Raw genomic sequence first — 18,267 nt, 5'->3', positions numbered from 1 at the left:
CCATAATCACAGCGACTAACGGAGTCGGTGGTCTTAAGAGCAGTTTATTAAAACTAATACATATGTCAATACGGACTGCACAATACGCCCATATGGATAATAAACTGTATTGCCGTCCGTATGAATGAAAAACCGGCCGAAAATGGCGGAAAACAGGACAGATAGCGGTAACCATAATCACAGCGACTAACTGAGTCGGTGGTCTTAAGAGCAGTTTATTAAAACTAATACATATGTCAATACGGACTGCACAATACGCCCATATGGACAATAAACTGTATTGCCGTCCGTATGAATGAAAAACTGTATGTATGTGCATGTGTTATGTCCCGACTCTCAAGAATCAGTAATACATGGGCTATATATATATATATATATATATATATATATATATATATATATATATATATATATATAGCTGGCTTTAATGCCATGACTAGAAATTTTGCCACAATTTATGTGGTGTATGCCAATAAACTCAGATTAAGAAAATATGTACACTTAATCATAATTAATTGCTAATCTTGTTTGTTTGTTTGCAAAAATTACTGCAATGTCACATTTTCAGTGTTGTACCGAATGATATACAGTTTTGTACTGACCAGTTTTAAAGTGTATTCACATATTATAATTTTATGTGATTTATCAAGTGGGGACACTAAAGTGTTGCACCTCATCTTTGACCAATATACAGGTATCTTTGAGATAACTAGAGCTAACATTCTTTTCTTTTTTCATTCAGATAATGTATGCGTACCCCGTTTTTCGTCGCCAGCCAGCCAGTTCAACTAGACTGCTGATGGCACCCTCGGAGGAGGCAAGGGCTCTTTCAAACACCGGGTCTGGAAGGGCCAAACCCAAAGAGGAGGTGCTGGCAGAGGCCGCTAACTTTGTGGCTGGCCATGGTGGAGACCCAGCTGACAGGCTTCTGGTACTGGCTCACTGCCAGCTGCAGTTTGGCATGTTCCAGGGCCAGAGGTTCAGGTGGCTCCTGGAGAACAGTCTTGGATATGCTGTGTATTTACTGCACAGCATTTCCAAGGAAACAGTGCAGGCAAACCCTCTGTCTGAGAACAAACAGCTGTTCCAGGAGTTTACCTCTCAGATCGCAGAGATGACGGTTGAACTGGAGAAGTTTAGCCGTAAGCAGGAGATGCAGAAGAAAGCGAAGGACACTGGAGACCAGGGTTATTTGATGGTGGAGTTTGGAGATTTTAAGGGTCGCTCCATGAAGGAAGTTTATGAGGACCAGAGCCAGAAGGCCCAGGCCCTCATCAATTACCTGAAGACTGCTGATGCCCGGCCCAACACCAACATGGCCATTTTCAAGACGTATGTCTTGAAGAGACGCGCTGCAGCCACCACCCTCCCATCTTCAGCCTCCACTTCCACTGGACGTCCTCCTGCATCCTCCACTTCCTCTGCACCTTCTCCTGCACCCTCCACTTCCTCTGCACCTCCAGCAGGATTCCAAAGTGGCGCATGGAAGCCCGCCACTGTGAAATCTCTGCTGGCGCGTGGGAATCTGTCTCCTTCACAGCTGGTGAAAAAGTTGATGTCACCAGTTAAACTCTGTGAGTAGGAGTGTGAATTTTGAATTTCCCCTACAGCAGTCCGACCTACATGTATAACTTGTACCATTTTAACAGATTATACTAACTTGTCCACTTTTGTCCAGCTCCAGCACCGCAGCTCACCTCACCCCGACCTTCAAAACCCCGGCAGCTTTTCCCTTCTGGTTAGTATGCACCATCTTACAGACATTTGTCTCTGTGTATTGTTAACAGTAGGCTTAATACTTTCAACATTTCCTCTCCAGACTCTGCTGAGATTGATGATGAGGAAATGGTATCTGCTGCAGCGCAGTGTGAGGCACAGCTGAATACAGGTGTGGCATATGACACAAATGCAAATATGATGTGAATGTTTAGCGACAACAGTAAGAATATTATTTTGTGGAACATTTCTATGTTTTAAATATATTTTTATTCCCAAAACAGCATAAAACCACATCAACCTGGATGCAAACCTTAAAGATGTACAAAGGTGTCGCTGTTTTTTTTGTGTGTTTTTTGCTTAACTCCACTCACCCATGTGCTCTAAATCAATCACCTGAATCTTAACGCCTTTTTTTTCACACGCTTTTTTCACAATTACACTGCATGCTCTTCTCATTTACACTTTAGCTCCCTCTGAACCACTGGGATGGTGGATAGTTGTTGTTCTAATCATGACAATAGTAGTTGTTACTGTGTCTGTGTGCATATTTCATATTTGTGGGCATCATTAATACATTTTGCATAATTTTCCATGTGCTTACACTGGGTTCTTTGCTTCTTAATATTACTTAATGTACTACACTATCCACTACTAATCTTAAAATTGTAGTATTTTATCATTAGTATTATTGACATTTTATTTTAACACTAGTATTATTAACATTGTGCTATTTATTCAGTTTCTTTCTGTTGTGTTTCTGCACTGTGGCACTTTGTGAGTTGCATTTATGGCATATTACAATCAAAATCAACATCCAACCTAATTAATTTCTCCTTCATTAACTCTTGCAGCCACGGTGCCTCGTGAGGCCTGTGCTGATCCTCCACCAGCAGCTCTCCTTCATCAACCTTCAGCTGAGCTTCCCAGTCACTGGAAGGATCAGCTTCCACCTTACCAGCACGAGTGGATACGGCACACTCTGTTCAAGGCCAACCCACGTACTGGCAAGCCAGAGCTAGTGTCACCGCTGAAGCTTTGGTGGTATCCTCCTCAGCCCGCCCTCATTCACACCCAGCCTCCCGCCTCGCCTGACCACTTCTTCTGTCGGCCGTTGTTCCTGTGGATGCCCCAGAAGATGTGGCTGTTTCCTCTAGTCTGTGTTCGTCCAGCCTGCGGCAAGCACAGACTAACAGCCGCAGGAGTGTACAGAACAGTGCGGAAGGTGCTGGACATCGACGGGTGGTATGACCTTGCCACTGAGTACCTGGAGTGCAAGCGCTGTTCCAAAAAGTATCCTGCTTGGTCTGAAGACATCTTAGGCCAGCTGGATGTGGGCCACCGCAGCAAGTTTCCAGCTTTGCTCACTTACAGGTAATTCATATTTAATGTCAACCATTATTAGGTGCTTTTATTTGTGGGTTGTTTTTTTATTTTATTTTATTTTTTTGACATTACACTCCTTCCTTTCATTAGATACTCGTGTGGCATCCGTGTGCTGAGGATGATGAGGGAGAGGACAATGGGAAACAGCGTGACCCAGCTGTACAAAAAGCTGCAGGAACAGCATAGCGAGGCATGGATGGAGCGTGTCCTGCAGTACCTGACAGCTTGTGAACCATTCACAAGGTCCGCTGTTGTCCGTCCCTCTGTCTTTGCTGAGCCTCCCTGCTTACCTGCCCTACCCAAGCCCAAGTGGCTGTTAGCAGTTTATGCCAGGGATGTTCTCAGCCGGCTGCATGAGGTGAAGGCCAAAATCACCTCCATCTTTGGCTCTGTCCTCAAGATGGACTCCACCAAAAAGGTATCACAGCCCTGTTTATATACAGAGTGCATACATAATAGATTGATAGAGATAGTCTTTAATGTCATTATACCAGCAGTACAACTACTGTGCAACTACTAAAAGCAATGCAGCACACACACACACAATCACTACACAAACACTTCCACATGACAGTAAAATAAAATACATACAGCATACTAAAACAAAGCCTCAGATATCATCATCATCATCATCATAGTAGCATCAGAGAAACAGAGATTTAAATATTGCACTTACATTTCATAATAATGAATGCAGTTTTTAACTCCTTATCTTTTCTGAATAGGTCACGAAGAAACTCGCTGGTGCTGCTGCAGGTACAGCTGCCTGGTGCACCAATGTTGGCAACGAGTACGGTCAAGTCCTTGTCTCGGTTCTGACAGCTGGTGAGGGACAAGCACTTGACACCATGGCAGCTGGCCTGGTGAAGCGGTACAGGGAGGCGGGTGAGGCGCCACCCAAGGTGATCTATGTGGACAGAGACTGCTGCAGTCAGCATGGCCCTTGTCGGGTGAAGGCCATGTTTGCAGGGTGGGATGAGCTTCAGGTGCGGCTTGACATCTGGCATTTCATGCGCCGTTTTGCTGCAGGTGTCACCACTGAGGCTCACCCCCTGTATGGCATCTTCATGGCACGCCTGTCCACGTGCATTTTTGAGTGGGATCCAGAAGATGTTGCTGCTCTTCGCCGTGCCAAGGAGGGTGAGCTGGCAGCAAGAAGTGTTGGCAACATCTCGGAGGAGGCGGTGACCACTCGCATCACTCGGAGGGAGTTGGCACTGCACTGCAGGAGGAGGACCCGAGGGGTGGAGGAGACCAACAGACTGATCGGGTCACTGATCAGTCTGTTTGACAGCGCGAGTGGGAAGGACACTCTGGGCGTTCCTCTGCTGGACCACGAACGGATCCAGCAGATATGGATGGAGCAGCAGAAACACCTTGGCTGCATCCAAGACCCAGAAGACTTCCAGCTCTACATCAAGACGGGCACCTTGAAGAAAGGCAACGTGGAGCTGTGCTGCTACAGGTGTGCCCGTGGCTCTACCTCCTTGGAGTCCTTTCACCTCCACCTGAACAGGTTTATTCCAGGTATTGCATACATATGCGTTATTAGTTTTAGACCTCTTTTTTTCTCAATATGTCTGGCTTTGTTTTATAGATACTTCATATCATATGTGGTTAATATCTTTTACAAATGTGACATACCTCTTTGTGTATTTCACCTTCAGGAACCAGTGCCAGTGATGCGCATTTCCAGGCGTATCTTCTGGAAGGGCTGATGCGCTGGAATGATGACCGGATGGAGGACGCCGTAAAGGGAGCACCTTCCATCCGCTCCTACAGCAGTGCTCTCAGAGAGGCGGTGGACCAGCTCAGCCAAAAGGTGCTAGGGAGATGCTGGGATGAGCGCTATCGCACCCCTGGAGCATACACAGGTAAGAAATTATCCCCCATTCAACATGAAAAAGAACACCTTAATTAATGTTTTCTTTAATAACACTATGTTGATCAGTGTAACCTGTAATGTATTGGATGAAATATTAATAATACTTTCCTTTTTTTCTGTTTTTTTTTTTTTTTTTCCTAGGTGAATTGCTGGGGATGGAGTACTTGTACAGCCAGACCGGCAAGGAACTGACTCCAGTGCTCCAGAACCCAGAGGAGGAGGACAGGCTGGTGGAGGAAGTCAATGATGAGGACTTCCAAGATGAGGGCTTTGTTGAAGAGAGCATGGAGGACATCACAGTTCCGGTGCTGTATGAGGATGACCCCTCCCGTGCTCTGCAGAGCAGGCCCTCATCGTTAACGAGTCCTCAGGCCTCTCCTCCTCCTCCGCCGTCTCCACCTCAGCCTTCTTCTCCTCCGCCTTCTTCGCATCTGCCTTCCCCACCTCCGCCCTCTCCTCCTCCTCAGGCCCCTGCATCACCTGCTGATGTGCCGTCCAGCAGTATGTCTGACGAGGCTCAAGTAAGACACTTTAATAACTATTTCTATCCAATCTCAATGACATTTTATTTCACATATATTACTATTAATCGATTGATTTACTAGGGAGCAGTGATTGGACCGGATGGGATCGCTGGGTGGGACAAAGTCCAGGATCTCGCTGTTTACCTAGTGGATCTCCGTGAGGCTTCTTACTTCACTGACCTGCAGGTGACCCAGATCGTCCAGCTGTGGACAGCTCTCCCTGAGGTTGACAAGCAGCGTGTCAACTACCAGCCTCGCCATCAGGTGCGCCTGACAAGTGGCCGCTTTAAGGCTCCGAAGCGGTCTGGAGTCACACCGGGTGTGGAGAGTGTCAAACGCTGCTTGATAGGACATCCTGGGGGTCCTGCACAGTGGCCCAGCACCAGCCGCTTGGTTGAGGCCATATGCACCAAGCTGTGCAGTTTGCACAAGTCGCCCACCAAGAAGTCTGGAGTCTCCACCCCTAGATGGTCAAAAATCCTTGACAGCTACCACCACATCCGGGAGCTGGTGCTCAACACTCCAAGGCTTATGGCGGAGACCACGCTCCAGCTCTTTGAGCTAAATCAGAAGACACTCATTCAGTGGTAGGTCAGGCACATTATTTAGCAGCACTCATGTACCCCCTGGAACGCCTTCAAATACAGAGGGTACAAGTACCCCCATTTGAGAACCACTGATCTAACACAAATGATCTTCTCTCAGGTTTCAACGGAGGCAGAAGACCCAGGAGATGAGTGTCCTCTCCCAGGGAATGGCTCCAACTAACAAGATTCCCGTGGCACCCAACCAGCTTCTGGCCCCGAAGGAGACACTGGAGCTCCTTCCTCCAACATCTGGCCCACGGCACCAGTTTGTCCTCCCTCCTAATCTGGAGGGACAGGCTCCCGTCCTGCGGCCAGGCAGACGACCCGCTGCTGCCACCCCCACAGCACCAGGCACTGCACCCAACCCCACCGCACCAGGCACTGCACAGCCCATGTCAGCTCATTTAGGGAACTTAGTCCTGAACCCTGACAACACGCTGTCACTGGTGCTGGCAGCTCCTGGTGTCTCAACACCCAGTGCAGGCCCAGCTCAGCTTGGTTCCACACTGGGTGCTCCTGTGTCTCGCTTCACAGAGAGAAACAGACGACGGCGGGCCCTTGAGGAGGAGAGTGGAGTGCCCAAGAGGAGGTATCTCAGAGGAGTGGCATATAACACGTGTGGCACGTGTGGACAGCCAAAAACCAAGGAGTTTGGCCATAGCCGTTATGGCAGCGCCACCTTTTGTCCACAGGCCTCACAAGGGAAATCTCTGGAGGAGTGGCTGAAGGAACAGAGAGCACAAAAATAGAGTGTGAACTTGTGTATATAGTGTATATATTGTGTGTTTGAGTACAGTTCCCCAATACAGTATCTGACAAAAGTGGGTGCATCCCCCACATTTATGAAAAACAACATAAATTACTCTGGGGACAACACTATAGAAATGACACTTTGATATAGCAGTAGTCAGTGTACAGCTTGTATAACAGTTGGCAACAAAAGTAAGTACACATGTCTAAATTGTGCCCAAAGTGTCAATATTGAGTGTGATCACCATTATTAACTAGCACTGCCTTCACCCTCCAGGACATGGACTTCACCAGAGCTGCACAGGTCGCTGCGAGAGCTCTCTCTCTCTCTCTCTCTCTCTCTCTCTCTCCCTCTCTCACTCCTCCATGATGACGTCACAGAGCAGGTGGACGTTGGACACCTTGCTGTCCTCCACCGTCTGCTGCAGGGTGCTTCCAAGATGACACTGCCTTGCTGAGGAAAGTGAAGGTGAAGGTGATGGTGACTCTCCAGTCCTAGACCCAGTGGAGCACCTGTGAAGCATCCTGCAGTAGAAGGTGGAGGAAAGCAAGGTGTCTAACATCTACCTGCTCTGTGATGTCATCATGGAGGGGGGAGAGAGAGAGAGAGAGAGAGAGAGAGAGAGAGAGAGAACTTCAGCAGCAACCTGTGCAGCTCTGGTGAAGTCTATGTCCTGGAGGGTGAAAGCAGTGCTAGTTAATAATGGTGGTCACACTCAATATTGACACTTTGGGCAAAATTTAGACATGTTTATTGTGAGGTGTACTCACTTTTGTTGCCAACTGTTTAGGCTATGGCTATGTCTAGAGTTATTTTCAAAGGTCAGTTAATCTATACAGTTACATAAGCTGTACACTGACTACTACTAAGTTATATAGAAGTGTCATTTCTATAGTGTTGTCCCCCTGAAAAGATGTAATAAAAGTTGATCAAAAATGTGAGAATATATATATATATACTGTGTGTGTGTTCTTTTCAATATTGATTTATTTTAGATCTTGTGTTCATTAAATCTTATTGTACCAACATTTATGACTCAGTGTGTCCATCATTTAAAAAAACTGTCCATTTTGTCCCATAGTAACACATTTTAATGTTATCATTATATTAATAGAATGAGAAAAAACATTAGCAGTCATTGGGGGGTACATCTTAAAGCCAAAGCAATGGTCTTCATAATAAATACAAATGAACAAGTATTACAACATATAACATCAAATTGCTATGGATTTTAAATCGGGAGTAATACCTCAGGAAAACATCTGGCACCATGATTTCGTGAGACCACGAGGGGGAGACGTTCTCATGGCAACGGACAAACAATCAGAGAGGGAGCAACAACAAACCGTCTTGGCCGGCAGGTCGTAGGTACGAATCCAGCTCACGGCGAGGTGCGCGGCGGATGACTCGGTTAAAATACGCGAGAAATATACATATAGAGATACAGGAGACACTGTCTGTGATATTTCACTGTTCGATCATTCCCCCGTGCTTTTCGCGTGTCTTTTCCTTTGCGTGAGGGAGCGTAAAGATTGGCCCCCTTCCTTTGCGCAGGGGCCATGCTAATCTTCTCTGTATCGTTCCAATTTTAGTATACGTGTAACCGAAGTTACACAGTCACATGGTGCGACCTGCCTGGTTTATATACGGTTCTGGTCCCGGACCGCTGGGACTCATGGTGCGACCCTCAGTGACCGAACTGCTTCTGAGCAGCTTCACAACAAACTTCAGAGTTCAGGGAGGCTTTTCTGTGGCTGCTGCACCAACTCACCAGGACCCAATCTGGCCCGGTTCTGAACAATTATGGGTTTTGTCCGCCTGCTGAAGGCTCGCAAAGGCATGCTGGGAATTTCCTGTAATGAGCCTCCCCGTCAGTGAGCGGGGTGTGACGCGGTGCAGCAGCGCCCTCTGTCGGCGGGGTCGCGATTTACACCACATGACCCGGTACCGCTGGTTCTTCCTGGCTGAGCCCGCCTTACGCTGTGATTGGCGGGTTCTCCCTAGCTTTCCTCAGCCATTGGACGGTTCTCGCTACAGATTCCTACTCTGATTGGCCGCGGTGCGCCTCAGGAAACATGCTGTGATTGATCGGCGGTGTGATGGCGGAAGTTTGTCTCTGTACGTGTTGCTGTTAACAACGAAGCTGTCGAACATGAAGCAGAGACGCTTTGGATTAAAGTTTGCAGTATTTGTTCATTGATTTCATTGATTCACATCATGGTGAACACTTCTGACATGTGTTTACGTGTAACTACTGTCACAGTCTGCTTTCAATCAAATGTTGAGTGTTTTATTTTTATTAAATTTACATTAAATCAAGGTGCAGATTTCAAAGGCGCTCACATCTACAGTGTGTATGAACATGTAACCAGACGTGCTGACAGTCTCACAGACATCAGTGTTCATGCTGACAGTTCTGTGGTGTCACTGGACTTCTTGGGTTCTGCCATTCCATCAGAGCGAAGCCTTTCTTATCTGCTGACCAACTTAGTGTGCAGCTGTTCTGATATATTCAGTGTATTTGGAATTATTTGTGATGTTTTCTGTGAGCACGTGTGTGCTCAGTTTCTTTTATCTTAGCTCCAGAACCAGAACCAGAACCAGCGCAGAGACCTGCAGCTGGGCTGCAGCCAGCTTAAGTTAGTAACCTGTTAAAATGTTAGATGTTCCAGTTATTGTCAGAGGAGTTATAATGTCCTGTAGTGTGTATATGTGTGTGTGTATATATGATACACACACACACAACTTCTTTTAATTCACTTCTTAAAACACATTTTTATAAACTTGCCCTTCTGTGATGTTATATTAATCTCTGTGTCTTTGTTTGTGTGTGTAAATTCAGGTTCTGCTTCCAGGCGGCTGGACAGCGTCACTGCCAGGCTGGGTGAGCCAGGCGGGTCGAGTGGTGCTGAAAAATGAGCTGCAGACATGGTACCAACCTCCTGGACCCAGACAGCTGTACCACCAGCCTCCCGCCTCACCTGACACGTTTTCTCAGCAGCCCTTCTTCCTGTGTGCACTCACAGAATGACGGGTGCAGCCTGTAAAAGACCGTCTGCAAGGTTCTGGACCTGGACGGCTGGTACTTTGTGGGTTCAGAGTACCTGGAGTGCCGCCAGGACGCAGCTTCCTGCTGTGCTCACCGACAGGTAAACACAAACTACATGTCGCTCACACTGAAACAAACAAGTGAAATAACACAAGGGATCATATGTAAAATCACAGGCCTTATATAAAATCTGGACACAGTCTTGGAGGAGGAGCTCCAGGCTGAGTCTAGTTCTCCTATTCGTCAAACTGTAATGACATCATTGCGTGACACACCGAGGTCCAAAACAGTTTGTCCTGTTAGTTCACACTGTGAAACGGTGGATATTTTCTAACCCTTCATCCTGAACTAATCTCTATAACTAATATCATCTTATACATCAGTGTGAAAAACAAATAACACAACATGAAAGAGTCATTTAAAGGTCACTAACATTCACAATATTAACAACGTAATAATACAAACTCGTGATTTATAATCTGACAGAGGAGGGACAGAAAGTCAAAAAACATTCTTTCAAAATACCGTAAGTTTTTATTACAAAAACAAAATTCAATGTATGACATGATAATAATACTATTTATAATAATAATATGTGGATCCAGCAGGATGAAGGTCGAAGGTCATCAGACAGACCTGTCACTCAACATGCAGCTGCTGCGGACATCTTTCCACTGGAGGACCTGATTGGACAATCCCTCCACGTCCGCTACGTGGGACAATAACTGGGCGAGAGAGGTGTTCTGATACAGAGAGAGAAAGTGGGGGTCAAATTCAATTCAAAGCTTTATTGACAAAGAAACTGAACAACGTGTCTGATGTCTCTGAGTCACTCACATGAAGAGTACTCAAGTAAAAGTTTTAAAGTATCAGTAAAATAACTGATCCATATTTTACATGTTTGATAAACTGTGAGTGACAATCACTGTTTTTATCTGATTGAGGAAAGAAGTTCTTTTAAAAATGTAATTTGTAAAGTAACTAGTAACTAAAGTTATCAGACAAATGTAGTTGAAGTATAAAGTAGCAGAAAATGGAAAAACTAATATAAAGTCAACATTTAGATTTTTCCGCTTGTTTCTGGAGTAACGAGCCTCCGTGCGGTCGTTAGTCTGTGACGCGTGCTGATGACGGCGAGGTCATGTGACTCACCAGCTGACTCAGCTGGTCTCTGGTGGTGTCACTGCAGCGGACCGACATCATCTTCTCCTCCAGAGTCTCTATGAAGTCCAGCAGCATCTTCATCACGTCCACCACAAACCTGAACCAGCAGACAGCACAGGATCCTCATCAGTCAGTTCCAACCAAAGTCCACTCAAAAATCACCTCTTTATGTCCCCGAAGAACAAAGTTCTGTCCAAACCCGTGACGTCATAAGTTTAACAAACGAGTGTTACCTGTGCAGGTGAGCCTGAACAGGCAGGTTGGTTCGGCCCAGAGGTTTCATCAGCCTCTGCCTCAGACTGTTCTGATCCTTCAGGAGGTCCTGCAGGTGATCACAGAACATCTGCAACATGTGGAACCTCTGAGCTGTAGGACAAGAGATGACAGGAAGTGACATCATTGAATATCACTCATATTTTAAATCGGATACTTTTGAAATCATTTAAACATTTTGGGACACAGCTGTCTCACCTGCTCGCTTCTTCTGAGGAGAAAACCAGAATATTTCAGTTTATTAATCCATTAAAACACTCACTGAGGTAGAAGGTGTGTGTGACGTCGGCGCTCCTATTCTCCATCTTCAGCAGCTCCATCTGAAGCTGCAGCTGCAACAAACACACAAAATATATTTTAATGAGAGAAAACATCCAAGTGAACTGAGCTGACGGGACACTTCCCACAGTTTATAGTGTTTCTCTGAAAAATACACACTGTTGAAGAACAAAACTCCAGTAAAGTATTGCTTTTATTTTGAAAGTCTTAAAGTCTAAGTATAGAAACATGACAATTTCCGTCATTAAAAATAAAACAAAATAAATATTGGCCAATATATCATCTGAATCCAGAATGATTGTTTTAAGTTAACAATTAAGATAATTATATATAATTATCTTAATTGTATATAATAATTATAATTTCATTCTTTCAGTTCCAGGCTCAGATAAACAGGAAGTGACATCACAACAGAGTTTACCTTGTCCAGCTGTCTCTGTGTTCTGATTCGCTGTTCAGCCTTGTGCATGTGCGAGGAGAAGGCGGGGCTCAGCCTGGAGGAGGCGGAGTCTATGTCCTCCTGAGGACAGGTAAAGGTAGAACATTTTGAAGGTCAGACTCCATTTATGAAAGAAGAAACATGTTATTGATCTAAACATGTCACATGTTACAAAGACACTAAACAGGAACAATATAGGCGACTTCTTTGTCCCCGTGGAGAAAGTCCCCAGACTCCCTTAACAAATGTGTCAGTTTAGTGAGTTGTTGAGTTGGAGACACTTTATAAACTCTGTGAAACTCTGTCTCTGACTCATTCTGCATTATTTGGACCTTCTTGTTAATTCAGCAAATGTTCTACATGAACTTCTTTCTGTCTTTGAGTAGAAACATCTCTTTGTTGATCATGACTGTGATTTGCAGTCACTTCTCTGATGAGCTGGTGGATCTGGACTGTATGCCGGAGCAGAAGTTTCTGATGAGTTGACTAAATGAAGGAATATTCACAAAATCATGAGCTGGTATAAAGTCAACCTGTCTCATTAAATGTGTCTATCAGACGTCCACACGTCAGCCTGCAGACGACCTGACGGGAGACGCTGACCTGAGACAAAGCTCCTCTGGAGACACATCTGGACAGCAGGCTGGCAGCTGGAGTCACCGTGAACGGAGACAGATCCCACTGAAGCATCTGGAACACAGTCAGTGATCACGGTCCTGTACACAGTGTCTGGTAAGGAGACATCATACTACCTGTAATATTTAAACTGAGTTAACTTTTGGCTTTACTTGAACATTTTAGATGCAGGACTTTTACCTGTAACAGAGTACTGTAACGGTGCAGTATAAGTACTTTTACTTTAGTAGATGATCTGAACTCAACTGTCTGTAACTTAGTTATGGTGGAAGACGACTCCAATAACAGGAGAACTTGTCTATAAACCCGAACTTTATCTAAATCATTCATCTGTGTTCTACTGTATATATGCCGAATTAAGAGGTCGATCCTAAAGACTCATATCTTTGAGTACTTTCCTCTGATAGCTCCGCACGTTTAAACAGAGAACAACCAAACTTTAAATATCCAGAACCAGAAGGGAGGTTTTGCGGAAATCATGCGGATAACATGGAGACAGAAACAGAGAGTTCAGTCACAGTTTTGTGTTTCTTCTCACCGTTTATTCACCACAAACTCCTGCTCAGTCACAACAACAATGGCTCCGACCCGCCCGACGGTTTGTCTTCTTCTTCTACTGCAGCAGCAGTAGCACATGACGTCATCAGTGTTGCATCACTGCCACCTGCTGGAGACTTCACGTCACTTTCTGCACACTCTGGTGTCAGACCATGTTAAAAATAAGATTTAAGGTAACTGATTACATTTATTCAAGTACTATATTTAAGCACAGCCTGTGCGTCCAACCCAGAGGGAAGAAATCTTGTTTGCTGATTTAATTTTATTTTCTTCGCAGTTTCAGATCAATTATACTAAATAAAACCAACAAATAAAGTTTGCACTGAAGTACTGTATTTGAGTAAATTCTTGTCCAACACTGGCAAACTTCAGCCTTTAAACTGTTAAACTGTATTTGATTTGTTTTGAATACTCATAACATTAATATGTATATAAATCAGTCTGTTCGGTGTTTTCTGTCTCATTTGCTGTTTTATGTGTTGACACAAATAGAGGGAGATCAAAAGTGCGCGTGCTCAAGAGAGGTGACGTCATCGCTCTCGGCTGTTCCCATTGGTTGGGCCACCTGGGGTCCCACAGCCGTTCAGTCCTTGGTGAACAGGGTCCACACGTTGACCCGGTTCGTCCCATGGACCAGTAACTATCATCTGGACTCTGTGGCGTTGAATCGCCCACTTTTAAACTGTATCTTTGAACGAAAGGCGCCATTTTGATGCTCGCTGTGCTGTAAGTAAACCCGCCCCACTTCCGGTGTGAGCTGTGTTTGTGTCCGGCTAGCATGCTAACGTCACTGTGCTAACGAGGCTCTGGACCCACTCCCATGGACACGGTGCAGTACAGGTGTGTACTGACGGGCTGCGTGTTAACTAATTAATCAACAGGACGGTGATTAAAATGTTTCCGTCTTCAGTCTGACATGGCAGCTAGGTTACTAACGAGCTAATGCTAACGAAGCTAGCTCGTCCAGCAGCCTGTTGCTTGTTGTTGATGACTCTGCTCTCCTCTGCAGGGATTTCACCGGCTCATCTCATTAACACAGACCGCAGGAGAAGAAGCGGAGACCGCTAAAGCTGTCAGCTCATCCCGGGACTGAGACCCACCACATCCTGTCTGGATAAGAGCTGTTGTTAGCTGCACTTAAAGTCCAGTCTGTCCGCTGCAGAGCGAGAGCAGCTGATCCGGCAGCGAGTCCAGTTTGGTGGGGACAGACAGACAGAGTGCGCCTGTCTCCGGGTCCAGATGGGGAACAGTGCACTGAAGTCTCACCTGGAGACCTCCCAGAAGACTGGGGTGTTCCAGCTGACAGCGAAGGGGCTCCAGGAGGTGAGAGACACACCTGTACATCCGGCCATGACGTCACTGTGTTTACAGCGAAGATTTGGATAAGAAATAAAAGTCTTACAACTAATTCTAGAACATAATCAAGAAGTCTAGAATATACGTGAGAGCCAACAGAAGCTGAATGACTACAGGAGCCAGACAGTTTCTACAGTTTCAGGATTTTATCCGTCTGCCAGAAGAATAATTTATTTCCAATAAAACTGTGGAAATACAACACAACTAAAATCTCTTCATAGAGAAATCCTAGAGGATTTTACTGGAAGCAGTAGGTTAAAAACAGATTTCAAGCAGGATTTAGGAAATCCTAACAGAACCAGACATGTAAGATTCCTGAAGGATTTTTAAACATTTATGGGAATCCTGAAGGATTCTGTTGGAAAAGTAAAAAATCCTGGAGGACTTTGTGACGAGAGAAACGTTTAACAGATTTGAGCTGATGACGCTGATCCACTCAGACATAATCTGCTGTTTTTCCCAAAATATGTTGAGAATAAAGTGACAACACAAGAAGAGACCACACAGAACCTCTGAACAGATTCTGCAGTCCGTCACAATTTCAGTTTTCAGGACATGAACAGAATCTTTTTGGGTTTTGGTCAAAAAACAAAACTTTTTAAAACATTGACTTGGATTCTAAGAAACTGAAACAGACATTTATTTGTGCTGATGTTTTGAATAAATAAACAGATGAATCTAATGAGTAGCTGTGTGTCTTCAGTAACCTGCAGGTCCGGTTGTGTCTCAGCTGCAGTTTAAACTCAAACAGAGAAACACGTTCTGACATGTAGTCGGCTCAGACGTGTTCTAGACAGAAACCTGCAGCTGGACTCGATCCATCAGAGCATTTCCTCCTCATTGTTTCTCAGGATTTACTGTCTGTCAGCACCTGTTCAGACATCAGATGCTGAGACTTCCCGTTTGTGTTTCAGTTTCCAGAGGAGCTGCAGCGACTCACCAGTAACCTGCGGACCGTGGATCTGTCGGGGAACAAGATCGAGGTTCTTCCCGCCTCAATCGGAAACTTCCTGCAGCTCAAGAGTCTGACGCTCAACTCCAACAAACTCAGTGAGTGTTTGTTGTCGGCGTTCTGCAGTCAGTTCTCTTTAGTTTTTGGCCAGAACAGAACAGACAGAACAGCTGCAGAGGAAACGGGGAGAGATGAGGGATGAACACAAAGACCAGGACCAACACGAGTCTGCTGGTCTGTGTTTGGATCATTTCTACAATTTTCAGAGAGTGAGATCATCGACGGATCTGGTTTTGGTGTCTCTGTCCGGTCAGAGCCAGCCCAGATCGTTCAGTAACGTCCAGTTGTTTGTGGTCTTTCTGTCCTCAGCCTGCATCCCCAGTGAGATCTCCAAGCTGAAGAAACTGGAGACTCTGAGTCTGAATGGGAACCGGATCCAGCAGCTGCCCCCCACTCTGGGCCAGCTCAAAGCTCTGCGGACCCTCAACCTATCCGGGAACCAGTTCTCAGAGTTCCCCTCCGGACTGGGAACCCTGAGGCATCTGGACCTGCTGGACCTGTCTCGCAACCAGATCCAGAATGTCCCCGCAGAGGTGTCAGAGCTGCAGGCCATCGAGATCAATCTCAACCAGAACCAGGTACCTCTGGTCTCACAGTCCCTATCAGAACACTGTGAGACACCAGAACCCCAAACAGTGTGTATGATGCTCCTCCACACTCCCTCATTGTCCTCCTCTCACTCCAGATCTCTGTCCTGTCGGCGGAGGTGGCCGCGTGTCCCCGTCTGAAGGTCCTCCGTCTGGAGGAGAACTGTCTGGAGCTGTCCTCCATCCCTATGTCCATCCTGAGGGACTCCCAGGTGTCGCTGTTCTCTGTGGAGGGAAACCTGTTCGAGGTGAAGAGTCTCCGAGATCTGGAGGGATACGACAAGGTCAGACCCGCTTCCTTCCTTCTGCTTTTGTAATGGTCTCTGCTGGTCTCTGCTGGTCTCTAATGGACTCTGTTGTCTCCTCCTCAGTACATGGAGCGGTTCACAGCCACCAAGAAGAAGTTTGCCTGAAGACACTCGATGACGAAACAGAATCTTAGAGCGTCGGGGTCAAATAGACTCCACCCACCACCGCTGCTTCTTCTTCTGCTGCTAAAATACAGACCCTACACAGCTAGGACAGTCCTCCTCACATGGCTCCCCCCACTGGACCGGACACAGAGACAAAGAGGATGTCTGTCCAACACGAGTCCTGCTGCTTCAGTCTGACTCATTTAACCTGCAGACGGACGGATGGACGGACACAGAGGACATGAAGAACCAGGATTAACACAAGAGAAGAAGAAAGTGTTGGATCTTCCGAGTGTCTTCAGCAGAGACTCAGGAACAGAAACATTAACGCATGAGTTACCTTTAATGTTCGTCTCTTTAAATTATTATTTAATTTAACACTTAAACTCATCAGACGTCTCAGAGACCAAACTGAACAGCAGGATGAAGATGAAGAGTCTCGTCATCAGTCCGTCTCTCAAACCGAATCTGTTCATCAGAATGAAAGAAGTGAAAATAATTAACATGTAACTTTGTGAGTAATAATTTAACAGGAGATAAATTCTATCAGCTCAGAAAAAGATGCTTCTTCTGTAAAGTTTTTGTATAACATGAGAGAAGTTTATCAGTAAGTTCTGATCATTCAAACAAGTTAGTTTCATTTTTATTCCTGTTTTCTCGGACTGAAGAGGAGCAGATGTGATGAAGGACGGATGAGTTCTCAGTGCGATGATTCTTTAGGATTTAAATCTTTCATCTGAATTATGAATTCTTGTGATTCAAACATCAGAACAAAGTTTTGACTCACCTGCTGAAGAACATTTATGTTTCTGACTTAATCTGAATGTTAATGAGAGTTCAGCTGTTTCCTGTGAAGCTGAGTCAGGAGACGATCCTGAAGACCACCTGTCTTTATTTCACGTTCGCCGTTCGATTGATCGGGTCTGAACACTAACCCTTCCACGTCCTGTCAGCTGCATGTTTAAAGGACACTTCCATGTAACTTTAGAGGTTTGATTTGTGTTTTTGTTTCTCTAAAACAGTTTTTTCTTATTTGAACACCGTCACCGAAGTCATTTCTGAGTCTGTTTTATTACCAAGTGTTGATTTTCACTTCCTGCTGCGGAAATCTGAAGTTTCTGGTCGAGTTTATTCGAAACCTGCTCGGTGCTCTGGTCCATTATTCTTTTTCTTTTAGTCCTTTTAAAACATGTTTTACAGGAGAAACTAAAAACTGTTAAAGCTTCTGATGGATTCAGTCCAGCACTCGGATCATACTTGAGTAAAACTACTTCCACAGTGTGTAGAAATACTTTGTTACATGTAGAAGTCCTGAATTCAAAGGTTAATAATACTACAAGTATCTAAATGTACTGAAATATTAAAAGTACTCATCATGCAAAATGGCTTAATTCACTTTCTTTCATTACAAACGTATTATTAGTGATGAAAAGTAACTAAATACATTCACTCAAGCTCTGGACTTAATCTTGATTCAAGGTGCTCTGATGGTTTCATTTGATCAACGTTATACTTCTACTCTGTTACATACAGTGATGTACTTTCTACTCTACTACATTTATCAGATAACTTCAGTTACTAGTTACTTTACATTTTTAAATGAACTGATTTTCTCATCAATCAGACGAAAACAGTGATCGTGATGATCTGCT

General features: G+C 45.1%; 3 protein-coding genes, 1 long non-coding RNA gene and 1 pseudogene across 11 annotated transcripts; 3 read left to right on the top strand and 2 right to left on the bottom strand.

The window, feature by feature from the left end:
* The first annotated feature begins 493 nt into the window (after positions 1 to 493).
* Positions 494 to 7,083, top strand: LOC119004501. 2 transcript variants are annotated; one of them, XM_037071460.1, is made up of 10 exons: positions 494 to 1,574; positions 1,679 to 1,738; positions 1,820 to 1,888; positions 2,571 to 3,090; positions 3,193 to 3,520; positions 3,828 to 4,629; positions 4,770 to 4,976; positions 5,129 to 5,508; positions 5,593 to 6,098; positions 6,217 to 7,083. In XM_037071460.1, exons 1-10 carry the CDS (start codon positions 746 to 748, stop codon positions 6,845 to 6,847), a joined length of 4,332 nt encoding a protein of 1,443 aa, XP_036927355.1. In that variant the 5' UTR covers positions 494 to 745; the 3' UTR covers positions 6,848 to 7,083. The 2 variants fall into 2 exon arrangements, with proteins under 2 accessions (XP_036927355.1, XP_036927354.1); XM_037071459.1 differs by having other exon boundaries at positions 495 to 1,574; positions 2,562 to 3,090.
* Positions 7,084 to 8,389: 1,306 nt separating this feature from the next.
* LOC119005286 lies at positions 8,390 to 8,464 on the bottom strand (annotated as a pseudogene).
* A 509-nt stretch (positions 8,465 to 8,973) lies between these two features.
* Positions 8,974 to 12,101, top strand: LOC119004504. 3 transcript variants are annotated; one of them, XR_005070241.1, is made up of 4 exons: positions 8,974 to 9,488; positions 9,692 to 9,780; positions 9,876 to 9,998; positions 10,504 to 10,639. It is a non-coding gene; the product is annotated as an uncharacterized LOC119004504 (long non-coding RNA). The 3 variants fall into 3 exon arrangements; XR_005070240.1 differs by lacking the exon at positions 10,504 to 10,639 and adding an exon at positions 11,991 to 12,101 and having other exon boundaries at positions 9,692 to 9,998; XR_005070239.1 differs by having other exon boundaries at positions 9,692 to 9,998.
* haus2 (HAUS augmin like complex subunit 2) lies at positions 10,406 to 13,360 on the bottom strand. Of its 4 annotated transcripts, none has more exons than XM_037071464.1 (7): positions 13,228 to 13,360; positions 12,657 to 12,743; positions 12,036 to 12,134; positions 11,598 to 11,667; positions 11,296 to 11,428; positions 11,051 to 11,159; positions 10,406 to 10,641 (listed from the first exon to the last, which is right to left on the bottom strand). In XM_037071464.1, exons 2-7 carry the CDS (start codon positions 12,741 to 12,743, stop codon positions 10,525 to 10,527), a joined length of 615 nt encoding a protein of 204 aa, XP_036927359.1. In that variant the 5' UTR covers positions 13,228 to 13,360; the 3' UTR covers positions 10,406 to 10,524. The 4 variants fall into 4 exon arrangements, with proteins under 4 accessions (XP_036927359.1, XP_036927360.1, XP_036927361.1 ...); XM_037071465.1 differs by having other exon boundaries at positions 12,657 to 12,805; positions 13,228 to 13,355; XM_037071466.1 differs by having other exon boundaries at positions 12,657 to 12,782; positions 13,228 to 13,303.
* lrrc57 (leucine rich repeat containing 57) lies at positions 12,754 to 17,998 on the top strand. Of its 2 annotated transcripts, none has more exons than XM_037071462.1 (8): positions 12,754 to 12,785; positions 13,312 to 13,420; positions 13,740 to 13,973; positions 14,257 to 14,570; positions 15,518 to 15,653; positions 15,925 to 16,193; positions 16,301 to 16,486; positions 16,574 to 17,998. In XM_037071462.1, exons 4-8 carry the CDS (start codon positions 14,487 to 14,489, stop codon positions 16,613 to 16,615), a joined length of 717 nt encoding a protein of 238 aa, XP_036927357.1. In that variant the 5' UTR covers positions 12,754 to 12,785; positions 13,312 to 13,420; positions 13,740 to 13,973; positions 14,257 to 14,486; the 3' UTR covers positions 16,616 to 17,998. The 2 variants fall into 2 exon arrangements, with proteins under 2 accessions (XP_036927357.1, XP_036927356.1); XM_037071461.1 differs by having other exon boundaries at positions 13,740 to 14,087.
* Positions 17,999 to 18,267: the final 269 nt, after the last annotated feature.

The sequence above is a fragment of the Acanthopagrus latus genome, chromosome 16, assembly GCF_904848185.1.
Source record: "Acanthopagrus latus isolate v.2019 chromosome 16, fAcaLat1.1, whole genome shotgun sequence".
Classification (NCBI taxonomy): Eukaryota; Metazoa; Chordata; class Actinopteri; order Spariformes; family Sparidae; genus Acanthopagrus; species Acanthopagrus latus.
The sequence above is the reverse complement of the archived record's forward strand: the minus strand, read 5'-3'. Positions and strand labels throughout refer to the sequence as shown.